We start from the raw sequence: 15,064 nt of genomic DNA on the forward strand, positions 1-15,064 counted from the left end.
TTGTTACACCAATCAATCACAGTCTTTGAATCGCCAAATATGTGCATTTGCTGGCAGTTTTTCATGATTGCAAAATATAAAAGGTGACGTAGAGATATCAATTCTGCATGATTGTTTGTTCCGGGACCAAGCCCCATGCTAATCAGATAGTAATGCGAATCAGATAAGTGCAAGAGGATGCCGCCACCACAGTCGTGCTGTTGGGCGGCCCCATCAAAATAGGCCCACGACATATCTTTATTTATCTGCTCCTGTCGAATGTTTCTGGGCAGATTAAGACTGATCTCGTTTGGTAGTTCTGAGTATGCCGCACAGATAATAGGGTGGAGGAGGTTCCAATTAACTGTTCTGTTCTCAAATATGATAGTGTTCCTCTTGACCCATATATACCAAGAAACCAGGAGAGGGAGGTTCCTAGGCTTTTCCGCCGCCACTGTGGTCCACCACTGATCCCACGCTGAGTTTATATCCACCCCTTGCCAGTCCGCATTTAAATTTAGAGATTGAATGACCTGAGACCAGATAGTCCTAGTAGTCGGACATGAGAGGAATAGATGTTGGGTCGTTTCTTCATCATGCAAGCACATTACACATCAGGAGGGTCCTGAGAAAGCCCTTTTTTTTTAAAAGAACCAGTGGGGACTTTGTTCTCCAATATGTTCCACATCAGCAGCCTGGTTCTTGGAGGAGCATTCAGTTTCCATAGAGAGACCCACCAGCTTTTGAGGTTGTCAGGTTTTCTGTCTGCAATGATTTTATCATAGCCCATCTTCGGCGAATATTGACCAGATTTTGCTAGAGCCCATATGAGTTCATCCTCATCTGCCCTTAATCTAATATGGGTCTCAGTTAGGGCCTGTATATATCGCTTCCAATCATCATTCCACTCAATAGGTATGTTCCAGTGCTGTTCATTTAACCAGGCCTGAGAAAAGATTGTGGAATTCTGCTGGTCGCCAATCTGTGAAAGAAATTTTATGCCTCTGTTATTTAAATAGAGTACCAGACCATCTGGTAATCTGTGGGAGTTTCCGCATCCCGGCCATGGGTCAATACCAATGCAGACAGAAGAGCCATTGCCAATTTTCCATAACAGGCTATCTTTTATTATGGGCATAGCATTTAGAATAGCCCTCCATATCCCAGAGATGCCATGTCTATTCCAATTCGGCCTTCGGATCCAGTCAGTGATGGTCAATGGCCAAATATATTTGTGGTGTATGACATCCGCCCACAGACTATTCTGTTTCAATAAAATCCATCCTTGTTTTGCAGCCAAGGCTTGAGCAAAGGTCGGGAGAGTTTTTAGTCCCCACCCTCCCCACTTCTTAGGAGTAGCAATCTTGGTCCATTTTACCCAGGCAAAAGTCTTTCCCTCCTTCTTGCCCTTCCAGAGGAATCTACAGCAAATTTGTTGAATTTTGTGAAGTATACCCCTGGGTATCCAAGCTAGAGACATCCAGTATACCGGGGTGGCTTCAAGGACAGCTTTAATGAGGGTGAGTCTGCCCGCTTTTGAAAGGAGCCTGTGATGCCAGCATCTAATTCTCTTTTCTATCTTTGCAATGAGCCAGGTCTATTTTTCAAGCTTGTATCCATCAGGTTTTAGCCTGAAGCCCAGGTATTTGATTCCTTCCATCAGATCAGTTTCTTGGAAAGAAAATTTCTGCATGGCAAGCTGTGATTCCTGTAGCGTACAGACCAATAGGGATATAGTGGATTTTCCCCGGTTTATTTCCATTCCTGTAGCACTGCAGAATAGGTGCAGTATCTCATTGAGCGAGGTAGTATCCCGGACACTCCCGTTTAAGAATATCAGTATGTCATCAACAAAAAGTAGATGAGTTAGATAAAAATGCTCCATGATTTTTAGGCCACTAATTCCCCCGCTCCTTTTGGCGGATGCAATAAGTCTGCTCAGGCCTTCCATAACAAGCAAGAAGAGGAGAGGGGATAACGGGCAGCCCTGCCTGATCCCTCTGTCGATATTGAAAGATGATGAGGCTGATCCATTGATAAGTATAGCAAAGGAAACAGATGAGATACAACCCATGATCCAGGATATGAGAACGGGGGGGAAGCCCAGATGGGTGAGGATCATTTTCAGATAAAGCCAATTAACTTTGTCAAATGCCTTTGCTAAATCTATCTTGAGGGAGATGCCCTTGAGGTTTTTGTGTTTGATAGAGTGTAGGGCTTCCTGGGCAGTGCCAATGGCTTCCTGAATGTGGCGGTGATGGAGGAAAGCGAATTGCTCCTGAGAGATGTGGGAAGATAGAATGGGCTTGATGCGGTTAGCAATGATTTTGGAGATAATTTTGTATAGGCAGTTGCAAAGTGAAATTGGCCGGAAGTCATTGAAAGAAGATGGAGAGTCAGTTTTAGGGATCAAGGCAATGTAGGTGAAGTTCATAGGGGGGTGAATACGTCTGGTGATTCTTCTTTCTTCGATGACTGCCAGTAGATCCTCGCCCAACAACTCCAGGAAGGCCAGATAGAACTCCACAGGCCAACCGTCCGGACCCGGACTCTTATCTTTCTTGAACCACTTTAGTGTTCCTTCCAGTTCCTCCATGGTGACCGGTTGGATCAGATCCTCGATATCCTCCTGCTCAACAAATCTTGGAAAGTGTCCTGCCAGGTTGATAATTTCAGGGAGATTTATGGTAGTCGGGGCAATAAATTGCCTTTTAAAGTGTGATATACCCAATCTGGCTAGTTGTTGGTGCGTGGATGCCCATCCTTCCGGTTCACTAGGTAGCTGCCAGATAGTATTGGAGGCCTTTCTGCCATTTGCAAGGTTATGGAAGAACTTAGTATTGCTATCTCCCGTTTTCAGCCAAATGGCTCTGCTTTTTAACCTCCACTGCTCTTCCTTGTATTGTAACAACTTGATTTTTTGCTTCTCTAAATTGTTCAGAAGAGATTTTGAATCCGTCGATTGGAAGCCAGTCCCCCTTTCATCCATAAATTGTGCTATCTATGCCTCAATATCCGAGAGGAGCTGATCGTCTCTCATTCTCTTCCTCTTGGCCCAATCCTCAGTCTTCTTCTTTAGAACTTTGAGTCTATCGCAAAAGTCAGTCGCCTTCCTCTGCTCCCTCAGTGGGGATTTCGATATCCAGAATTCCGTAACCATATTGGTGAAATCAGGATCATGCAAATGGCCAGCAAAGAATTTGAAGGGGGAGCGGGGTTTCCTAGTTGATCCACTGATTTGTAGTAAAATGGGTAGATGATCGGATAAACCGCCTGTGCCTACCCATTGTCTGTACAGGGGTAGTTTATGGATGAGGTCTTCATGTATAAGGAATCTGTCCAATCTCTGTCCCAAGGCAGCTTCCCTCATTCTCCTGTTATGCCAAGTGGGGACCTTCTTGTTCATGGGGACATCAACAAGCTTGCAAGAGTCCAGTAGCATACTCATCTACTCCGAGATAGGGTCCAATTGAGCATGATGTCCCCAGGATTCCCCCACCCCCAAGGAGAAGTTTAAATATCCCCCCATAATGGTAGAATTTGTGACAAGATTATTTGCTAATAGGTTGTGCCAAAAGGCCAGTCTGTTCTAGTTTGGGGCATAAATGTTGATGACTTTTAAAGTTAGCCCAAGTTCTCCCATGAAGATATCCATACCAATAAAGCCCCATCCACCCCAGGATGATATGATCTTGACATTCTCGGGGTTAATGCCAATAGTTAGGCCACCTGATCTGCCATTTGCATCCATGCTTAGAAAAGTCCAATTCGGCAGGATGGTTTGTAGAGTTCTCACAGAGTTGTCCGAAGAGTATAGAGTCTCCTGTAGGAAGAGGATGTCACATCTGGATTCCTGAGTCAGCCTTTTGAGAGCCAAACGCTTTTTGGGGTTGGCTAATCCCCTGCAATTGTAGGAGAGCCAAATCATGGGGAACCAAGGGCAAAGGGCTCAATTGCTCTAAGCGCCCTCTCAATAGTGCATTGTCGTCCTTGTGCTACATCTGCCACAGCAGTCTGAATGGCCGATTTGATTTTGGATGGACGGCCCCTAGATGGTTTATGTTTAGAAGCCCGTCCAGGGGATAGTCCCAGACCCAAAAATTTTGGTCGGACACGAGGTCGAAGGTGGTATGGGTGCGATCCCGAACCAGTATGGGAGGAAGAAGGGTTGGGGTGAGAGGATGCCATCCTGAGAGAGGAGGGAGTGGTGGAGAAAGTGGGTGGGGGTGGGGCAATGGAACATGGGATAGAGGGGATAGAGCCTGGATCGGAGGATGGAGGATGTAGAGATGAGTGCAATACAGAAAACATAACTTCTGAAAAAAGTGCAGATGTTATGGGAAGAGATTCATTACCCGGGGTAGATGATGCTTCCGCCGCAGTCTTGGAACGGGTACGAGGTGGAGCAGGAGATGACGCAGCTTTCCTTCTACTTTTTGTCTACTTTGTGGCACCATATTCTGCCTCTGATGGGATCTCGTTGTGGATCAAGTCATCTTCACCTTGTTTAATGTCACCTTTGTTCTGCCCAACTGATGGCTGTTGTTTTGTTCCTCTTGAATTTTCCGAAGTCACCCCCGAGAGCAGTGGACAGTCCTTGTACAAATGGCCCACTTTGTGGCATCTCCTACAACGGAAAGGGACACCCTCATAATCCAGTAGCTGTTTGCACGAGAAATGTCTGCGATGCAAAGTGATTTTTTCCTCCAGCCCAGCCCTGGTGTCAAGATGAACTAATATCCTTGCCATGGTCATAATTCCCGTTTGCTCATAGGATTTGTCGTGTTCAAGATAGGTACCCAGTGCGTCTCCTATGCGTTTGAACACCTGGGGAGTCCAAAATTGCATGGGCAATCCCGGCAGTCTGACCCATATAGGCCCAGCACCCATCTGTTCCCGCTCTAGATCAAAGAGGGGATCCCATCGTTTCAGAAGTACAGGCGCCAACTCGATATGCCAGAATTGGGATAGGATCCATTGTGTGTATTCCGCTCTATGAAAGTGAAGAGCAAACCAGCCTCTTGCTAAGACCCTTATAGCTGGCAGTTCCTTCAATAAGGAACCCTAAATCTCCTCTATCCATTGCCGCAATCTTTCCACTGAATAGGTCCGTCCACGAACCCGGCCGACCAGAACTTTCCTCACAGTATCAATCGCATCCCCCATTCATGGCAAAAGCTTATAAAGACATTGATTTGATTTTTGGTTCTTCAAAACCCATTTTTGTAATGTTTTGAAATTGGCACTTTTGCACAATGAATACAACTCTGTCTTTTTGTTTCCTCCTTGATTTTTTGGTTGAAATGATGAAATTCTTGGAAAATTTTTGCAGGAATAGCTGACATGGGATTTGGCAAAGGAGACCAGGGTTGCGCCTGAAGAATTCAAGAACTGAAAATTTTGGAAAATTATTACAAAAAACGAAATGTCGACTTGTCTCATAATCCATCCATATGACGATAAAAATCTTTGAAATAACAACTTATTAAGAACCTCCCTCTGGCCTGCTGGCTTTATTAGACCTTGTTGAAGACCAAATTGACTAACCCTAGACCTAATGACTAAAATGACTGTTATGACCTAGAAACTGAAACAGGACTACAAATGACTTTTAAGACTTGATTTTGATGAACAGACCTGAGCCAGCAGTGCAAAGCATGAGGGGGATGAATGACAAAAGCCCTTCCGACAGATTTATGGCATGCTCCTAACGGAATGCAACTGATCAAGCGAGATGGGACACCTAAACATGAAATGCAAAAAGAGTTTTGATCTCTGACGGAGGGATGACCAAACCGACTCTAACACCATGCATATGCAGAAGAATTCTTTTGTAGCATCTTTATCAGTTGTTTCTTTTGAAATTACTTCAATTTATTATTAATGTTTAATGTTTTGCCTAAAAAAAATTCTTCTAGAGAAATGCCAAATTTTTCTATAGAATGTAATCTATTTTAGATTGTTGAGGTGATAAATATTCAATATTACAATATCCTTGAAAACTTTGAGCTTGTTCACAACATGAATAAGAATCATTATTGTTCATTTGATTGATTAATTGATCCTCCTCATCAATTTGTGAAAGAGTAAATACAGGTTGAATATCCTCAAAGTCTTCATTATCATCATCAATCCAAACTTCACTTTCTACTTCGTTTATTGGTTTTACAACTGGATATAATGTGAATATCTTAGAAGAACTGCCATAAAAAATGTACATATCACCAGATCTACAACTTATAAATGCATCAGTTGTAGCTAGGCAAAGTCTACCAAGGATCGATGGATGGCCTCCTAAATTATTCTTGGGAGTTAAAATCATAAAATCAATAGGATACTCCCATGAATCTAAAGATACAGACACATCTTCTAATATGCCATCGGGTTTAATAATAAATCTATCTACTAATTGTAGTAAATTTGCAGCATATTGAAGATTAGGAAGCTTTAATTGATCTTGTTAGACAATTGGCATTGTTTGAATGGTTGTTGGCACTTGGTTTGTTGGCATTGATGTCAACTAGACTAGCAATAAGGATAGAGGGAGTAGTAGTTAGCATTGAGGAGAATGCAGTTCATGGGGAGTCCCATAGTTGTTGGAGTATTCTGTAGAGAATCATCATAGTAGCAAGCTTAGTGGAGAAGTCATAAAATGTTGACTATGCTAGCTGGTGAGTCCCAGACTTTGGAGAGGATTATGTCTCAAGAGATCAGCTATGTTATTCCTGAAAGTCACATAGTTGGTGAGTACCTAGAAAGATCTCTCCAATGGTATGTGGAACCCTACAAAATGCCTCAGAAGAGCAAGTTCTAGGCACAAGAAGAAGGGTCAATGTGTTATGCAACCAGGTCACAAAATAGAAGAAAATATAGATCAACGACTTTAGAATCAGCCTCTTCGAGGGGGCATCCTCCTTTAGATTACACAATTCTTTGATGATACAAATGACAAAACCTCCTTTCTATATATAGGATTCTAAGGGGTCACAATATAATCAAAGCCGAAATAACAATAATAATATAAGGGCACAACAATAACAATAGCGGGCTTCTATGGGGCACACTAATAACAATATGGGGACAATAGGGGCACAACAATAACAATAAGGGCTACAATGACAATAGTGATGGGGGAATCACTAGTATTATAGGGACCTAACATGCCCCTCTCCTTCAAAAAAGTGTTGTCCTCAATGCTTGAGTAGTTTTGGATGCTTATGTATAAAATTATCATCCTCCCATGTGGAATCTTCAGCGTGTAAGTTCTTCCACTTGATGAGATACTCTGAAATTGATCGATTTCGTAGTTGTCGAGTTCTTGTTCATGTGACTACTTCAGGTTCCAATATGATCTTCCTTCCTCGTCAAGTTCTGGAAATATTGTTTGAACTGGGAGCTTGTCACCTATAACCTTTTTTAAGCATGAAACATGGAAAACTGGGTGCACTCGGGAAGCTACAGGAAGCTCCAATTCGTATGCCATAGTATCAATCTTTTGCAACGCCTTGTACGGACCATGATACTTTAGTGATAATTTATTATCCTTCTTAGCTTGCTTGAGGAACATTTGTTTATATGGTTGTAGCCGTAGAAATACCCAGTCACCTACAACAAAACTTCTTTCACTGCGATGTTGATCTTCCTATTGTTTCATTCTATTCTACGCCAAAGTGAGGTTATCCTCTAAGAGTTGGAGAACTTGTTGTTGATGCTCGATGTGATATTCCACTACTTGAACCTTAGAATTTTATCTTAAATATGATGTGATTGACGATGGATGATATCCATAAAGTACCATAAATGGGGTCATTTTTGTTGCAGTATGGAAGGAAGTGTTATACCACCTTTCAGCCAGAGGCAACCATTTGATCTATTGTGTTTGTTTATCAGATACAAAGCAATGAAGATATCCTTCCAAACATTTGTTTACTATCTCAATTTTCCCATCAGATTGAGGGTGATAAGATGAGTTATGAGCTAACTAAGTACCAAGACAAGAAAATAATTCTGTCCAAAAATTTCCAGTGAAAATGGGATCTCTATCGCTTACAATAATCTTTTCGTTTCCATGTAGATTTTGAATTGTTTCCATAAATGCAGTAGAAATTGTACTTGCTTTAAATGGATGAGATAATGAAAAAAATTGTGCATACTTGGTAAGTTTGTCAACTACCACCATGATGACCCTCTTTCCTTTAGACTTGGGTAAACCTGTGATAAGATCCATTGAAACCTCCTCCCAACGTTGTCTTGGAATGGATAAATGTTGTCATAGACCTGGGGTCTTAATTGTTTCAACTTTATTTTGTTGGCAAACCAAACATTCTACCATAAAATTTTGAATTTCAGATTTAAGGCCATCCCAAAAAAGTCTTTCTTAACCATGTGGTAAGTTTTTAAAAATCCTGAGTGCCCTCCTAAGGGAGAGGTGTCCAATTCCATATGAATCTTTTGTTTGAGTTGGGAATTCTTACATAGGTATAAGCGATCCTTGTACCATAACGAATCATTTTTCCAGCTAAATGTATCAGATGTACTGGGATATTGTTGTAACTTTTGAATGAGTGCCCACACTTCTTCGTCATTCTTCCATTAATCCCTTGCTTCGTTTATCCAATCCAGTTGGATAATAGAAATGGCGCAAAGCAATGCTTCCACATCCTCATCCTTTCTTGAGAGTGCATCTGCCACAACATTTTGATTCCATTTTTCGTAGATGATTTCAAAGTCATAACCCAATATCTTTGTGACCCATTTTTCTACTCTTTTGAAGATAATCTTTGTTCTAAAAAGTATTTAAGACTATCATGATCCATTTATACCTTGAAGTGTCTTCCCATTAGGTACAGTTGTCATTTCTTAAGTGCATGTAGTATTCCCAACATTTCCTTCTCATAAATAGCTTTGTGTAAATAATTTCCTTTGATTGGACGACTTTCGAAAGAAATGGGTCTTTCTTCTTGCATTAAAAGAGCACCAATTCCATTTCTTGAGGCATCACATTCCACAATAAAGGTTTTTGTGAAGTCTGGCATAGCTAAGACTGGTGCTTGGCACATTGCCTCTTTAATATGTTCAAAGGCCTTCATTTCTTGTGGAATCCATGAAAATGCATCTTTCTTCAATAATGTTGTTAGAGGTGATGTTATTATCCCATAATTCTTAACAAACTTGCAATAGTACCCCATCAACCTGATAAATCCTCAAAGATGCTTTATGTATGTGGGGATTTTCCATTTCTTAATGGCTTTAATTTTTCTAGGGTCTACCTTAACACCTTCATGAGATACAATATGACCCAGATATTCCACCTCTTGTACTCCAAAGAAACATTTGGAGCTTTTTGCATATAGTTATTTCTCCTCCAATAGTTTGAGCACCCTGTCAACATGTTGAACATGATCTTTCCAAGAATTGTTGTACATTAGTATATCATCAAAAAGTACTAACACAAATTTTCTAAGGAAGGGTTTGAAAATGGAATTCATCAAACCTTGAAATGTAGAAGGTGCATTGGTAAGGCCAAAAGGCATGACCAAAAATTCATAATGACCCTCGTGAGTTCTAAATGTTGTTTTCGGAATGTCTTCAGCCTTCATTCTAATTTGATGATATTCTGAATGAAGATCCAACTAGGTGAAGTAAATTGATCCATGCAATTCATCCAATAATTCGTCAATGATAGGAATGGGAAATTTATCTTTAATAGTGAGCTTGTTTATCTCCCTATAATTCGGACACATGCGCCATGATCCATCCTTCTTGTGCACCAATACTGATGGAGCAGAGAAAGAAATTTGACTAGGTTGAATTATACCATCCTCTAGCATTTCAGCAACCATACATTCAATTTCACTCTTTTGGGCATAGGGATATCTGTAAGGCCTGATGTTTTGGGGAACACTTCCTAGAATCAAATGAATAGCATGATCATGATCACAAATAGGTGGGAGGCCTTTGGGAGTCTCAAATATCTTTGAATGATTGTCCAATACTTTTTGGAGATCTAGAGAAATAGATGATTTCGATGTGGGAACCTATAGCGAACATAATTGTGCAATTACACCTTGTTGTTCTTTCTTTAGAAGCTTCGTTTCCCGGTTTCCCTGTGATACTCCTTAATTCAACCTCCTTTCCTTCCGAAAAAAATTCATGAAAAGTTCTTGAACATTAAAAGCTATCGTACCCAAAGATTGTAGCCATTGGACTCCCAGTACAACATCAGCACCATCCATTGGAATGGAAATAATTGGGCTATTCAATACATATTCTCCCATGGATAGCTTGATATTATGGCACTTTCCAGAGAAATTTATGGTTCCTCCACTTGCAACCATCACTTGACACTCTGGTGTTGGATATAGGAAGCAATTAAATTCCTTGGCTATCTTACAATGAATAAATTTATGGGTACTCCCTGAACCAATCAAAACTAATACCTTTTTCTTCTTGATATGTCCTTCTATCTTAATAGTTTGAGGAGTGGTAATTCCAGCCAATGCATTACAAGATATGGTCGGATTCATTTCTTCTTTCTCTAGGGATTGTTCCTGGTGTATATCCTATTTTTTTGACATTTCTTGATCCTTTTCTTCCTCCTCTTCACATTCTATGTAAAATAATTTCTTCCCAACGCACTTATGACCTTTAGTATATTTGTTATCACAACTGTAACAAAGCCCTTTTTCTCTTTTTTCTTCCAATTGTTGTGGTGTCAACCTTGTAGGTTGTGGAAGGCTAGTGGCAACAATACTTCCATCTTTATAATTGTGGGTGGTAGGCTTCCTTGTTTCCATAATTTTTCTTTCCATTTTTCTTGCCAACCTGAATGCCTTCTCCAATGAATCAGGTTCCCAAAGGCGAACCTCATGTTGGATGTTATCCTTTAAATTCCCTATGAACACATCAATCCTATTCTCCTCTAGAATATATTTTACCCTTATATTCAATTTTTGGAAGTCCTCAATGTTCTCCATCATTGAACCCTTTTGTTTGAGAATTATCAATTGGCTAAAAATGTGTTGCTTTTTGTATCCTCATAATGTGTTATCATTTCCTCCGTAAAAATTGCCCAAGTGACAATTTGTTTACTAGAGCAAAGCCATCAATACCATACAACCTGATTTGGTTCCAAATATAAAGTTGCAATGCGTACCTTTTGTGTGTTTTGCACATTATGGAGATCACAATATTGCTCCATCTGTAGTATCCATGTTACGGGATCCTTGCCATCAAACTTCTTCATATCGATCTTTGGAATAAGGTGGGTCTTCAATCGTATGTTTGAGTCTATGAAATCATGATTAACATTTATGTTGTTCTCAAAATGAGTTTCCTCTACTACATTTTCGCCATTATGAAGCATTTCTTGTCGCAACTTTTCCAAACCTCCTTTCAAACCTTCCATGCCTTTCTTCAAATCTTCAATGTTTACTTCTAAACCATCCATCTTAGTTTCCACGTCTTCTTTAAACCATCTATATTAGCTTCCACACCTTTCTTTAAACCATACATCTTAGATTTCAAGTCGTCCATATTAGCTTCCATGTCTTTCTTTAAACCATCCATCTTATCTTCTGTTACTTTTTGTGTGAGTGAATTTTGTTGCACTTGGTCTCATAATTTTGATATATCATGTTGCATTTCTTCCTCTTCTTCATGAGTCATGCTAGAGCTTTCAGGTTTCTTACTAGTTGTTTCTATTTTCTTTCTCTGGGGCATCAATTAATGATAATTATGCTTCACTACGCCCTTTTAATTCCTTCAAACTAATTTTTCAAACCAAACTTATGCAAACATTTAAAAAAAACGACACACCTTTTTCACTTTGTAAGAGCTCAATATTGAATATGTTGTATATCTATAATTATAGATCTCCAAGGTCTAAAATTTCATCCTGCACTAGCCCTCTAAGTCCTCTTTTCAACCCCGCAAGTCTAATCAATATTGGTTTCTCCAAGGAAGAGTTATGCCAAATCTCCCACGATGACCTGATTATAGACTGGTTTAGTAGAGCAAACTTGTACAAAGTGCCATGTATCCCTGTTTCTACCTTAGGTCCTGAAATCGATACACAAAACACAAATTTCATACTATTTCTGAAATTTGTGACGAACTTTCAATCTGATGCTCAGAAAGAAAGTTATGACGATTTTCCCCAGGTCACTTGTTTGAGATATAATTCGGGAGCCTGCAAAAACCCTAACTTCCTTGGATCATATCTCTGAAACTATAGCGATACAAGATCTGAAATTCGTACCTGAGCTTCATCAAGACTTTAGATCAAATGGGTTTTAAGTTTATCTTCTGAAACATCGTGGAAAAAAAGTTATAGCAAAAATTTCACGATGACCTGTTTGAAGCAGCAAAACCCTAGAATCCAAACCTCTGATACCAATTGTTATGCAACTATCTCACAAAATAGAAGAAAAAATAGATCAACGACTTCAAAATCAGCCTCTTAGAGGGGTAAACCTCTTTTACATTACAAAAATGAATAATTCTCTGATGATACAAATGACAAAACATGCTTTCTATATATAGGAGCGTAAAGGGTCACAATATAATCAAAGCTGACATAACAATAATAATATAAGGGCACAACAATAACAATAGTGGGCTTCTATGGGGCACAATAATAACAATATGGGAACAATAGGGGCACAAAAATAACAATAAGGGCTACAATGAAAATAGTAATGGGGGAATCATTAGTATTATAGGGACCTAACACAAGGTGCACACAATAACAAAGAGTTTGAAGCCATCTTTCAGGTAGAAAATGGGCTCAAAAACTACATCAAACCTACTCAACAGGAAAGTGCTCTGAAATAAAGTTCCAATGGTATAAAGAAGTTTGAAAATGGCCTTCTAGACCAAAGTTTGAGGCAATCAAAGTAAGGACCTTGAAGTCCTTAGGACCAGTCCCCAAAATCCCTGAAGTTTGGAATCTTGGAACCTTGGAAGTCCATTTAAAAGAGACATGGGATGGCATGGAGCCGAGGACATGGGAACAAATCTCGGAAGGTCAGAATATCAAAGCAGCCATTAGAGGAAATTTCAGCCTAAAAGTGGTCTCCTAAGGAAAAATAATAAATAATAGGAAAATAATAAAATAAGAGTTATGAATTTTGGAGGGAAAAGAAGGAAACTAATTTTTTTAATTGTATGTTTTACTTATCTCCTTATAGGTTTACCCAAATTTCAAGTGTAGACACTCATTGGATGCAGAATTAAATTCCGCATCCAACGAGTACCCATTATGCATACTTCTGAGAAAACCCACATTCAAAAATCATGAGAAATTAGTCAGTTACGACTACCTCTCATGGAAATGGTCATACGTTTGAATGACTTACTTAACGCAGTTGAATCCCAAAAAATGATATCTAATATAATGCACTGCGTAAATCCCCCATACTTAAATTCAAAAAGAGTCAAGGGATCTCTACTTGAATGGTTCATGAGGCACAATACTTGCTAAGGTTTTGCAAATGGGGTAGCAAGCTAAGTGGGCTTGATTGTGGGGAAAAACTCCACAGTTAAGCGCGCTTGAGCCAGAGGAGTTCTGGGATGGGTGACCTCCTGGGAAGTCCTGGTTACCGGGTGCAAGCCCCGGAAGTGATGATTGATGCTATGTGATTCGTTCTCCACATTTCACTAGTTTCAATCCCACTTCTTCACCCCTGTGAGCATCACCCGATGCAATGAGTGCTAAGTGAACTATTCAAAAATCATGAGAAATTAGTCAGTTACGACTACCTCTCATGGAAATGGTCATACGTTTGAATGACTTACTTAACGCAGTTGAATCCCAAAAAATGATATCTAATATAATGCACTGCGTAAATCCCCCATACTTAAAAACCCACATTGATAAAAATTGAAGATACATTAAAAAAGTGTGTTGAACACATTTTTCTAATGTATCTACAATTTTTATCAATGTGGATCTCCTCATAAATATGCATAATGGGTACCCATTGGATGTGGAATTTAATTTCGCGTCCACGAGTGTCTACACTTGAAATTTGAGTAAAGTTATAAGCAAATAAGCCAAAAATACAATTAAAAGATAGTTTTTTATTTTCCCTCCAAAATATTTACATGTAACTTATTTTAAATTTAAAGGATTTTGATTGGTTTACATATTATGTACGTGAAAATTTCATGGGCACTTTTGGGCTAAAATTTCCTCTAATGCCAGAGATTTATTTTAAAAGGCTACAAGATTACAGTGAACTAGGGAAGCAGGAAGGCCCGGAAACTCGGAACCCCGGAAGGTCAGAACCTCGTAACCTCTTATTAAATCAATTCCTTAAAAGCATTGGGGTTACAGGGAGCAAGGATTTACAAAGGAAAATGCTTGCAAAACCAACGATCGAGGGAACCTTTCTCTCTACTTCGACAGGACACATGGCAGCATTTGATTGGCTCTCAGGAGGTGATGGTGGCATATGATGTCAACATGACATGGTTGTACGGGGGACACATGGCAGTGATATTCAAAATTTTTGGGTGGCCTAATGGGGAAAATTTGGGTGACACGTGTCATCACTCAAGAGACACCACATGGGGTTAATTCCATAAGCATGATGTTACCCTGGTAGTATATCCCAGAGGTCATAAATCATGTAACTTATTTATAATTTCATTTTGATAAAGTGTTGGGACTGGGAGCTTCGGGCACTGTGTTGGTGCTTAGTCGTGTAATCTTGAGAATCGAGGGAGTAGAGCATTTACACATGGAGATAGACCCCCAATAGGACCCTTAAGGGATTAGCACCTAAGTGATATGTCGCCATTCAAAGGACCCAATCCTATGGTGGAAAATCAATGGGAGAAAAAGCAAAAGGTGTTAGAGGGCAAGCCCGAAACTCGGTGAGCCCATAAGGACTTCAAAAATGTTATTAATAAAAGTTACGAGATGCAGGGATCCAGGATTCCAACACTGAGGTATATGAAGGACGAATGAGTCGGCAGCTACAAGTAAATGCACGTAGAGGATTTAGTGTCGTTGGAGTAATGGCCACTGCAGAGATTACTAACAAAGGCAACAAGGATCACATTTTTGCAAAGAGGATTA

At 39.8% G+C, this 15,064-nt stretch overlaps 1 protein-coding gene across 1 annotated transcript; it reads right to left on the minus strand.

Moving 5' to 3' along the window:
* Positions 1-4,419: 4,419 nt before the first annotated feature.
* LOC149183911 (uncharacterized) lies at positions 4,420-4,869 on the minus strand. Its single transcript, XM_089415141.1, has one exon. It carries the CDS (start codon positions 4,867-4,869, stop codon positions 4,420-4,422), a length of 450 nt encoding a protein of 149 aa, XP_089271267.1.
* Positions 4,870-15,064: the final 10,195 nt, after the last annotated feature.

The sequence above is a fragment of the Pinus tabuliformis genome, chromosome 3_2 (genome assembly GCF_031772625.1).
Source record: "Pinus tabuliformis cultivar Carrire ecotype Pingquan chromosome 3_2, CPIR1, whole genome shotgun sequence".
Taxonomy (NCBI): domain Eukaryota; kingdom Viridiplantae; phylum Streptophyta; class Pinopsida; order Pinales; family Pinaceae; genus Pinus; species Pinus tabuliformis.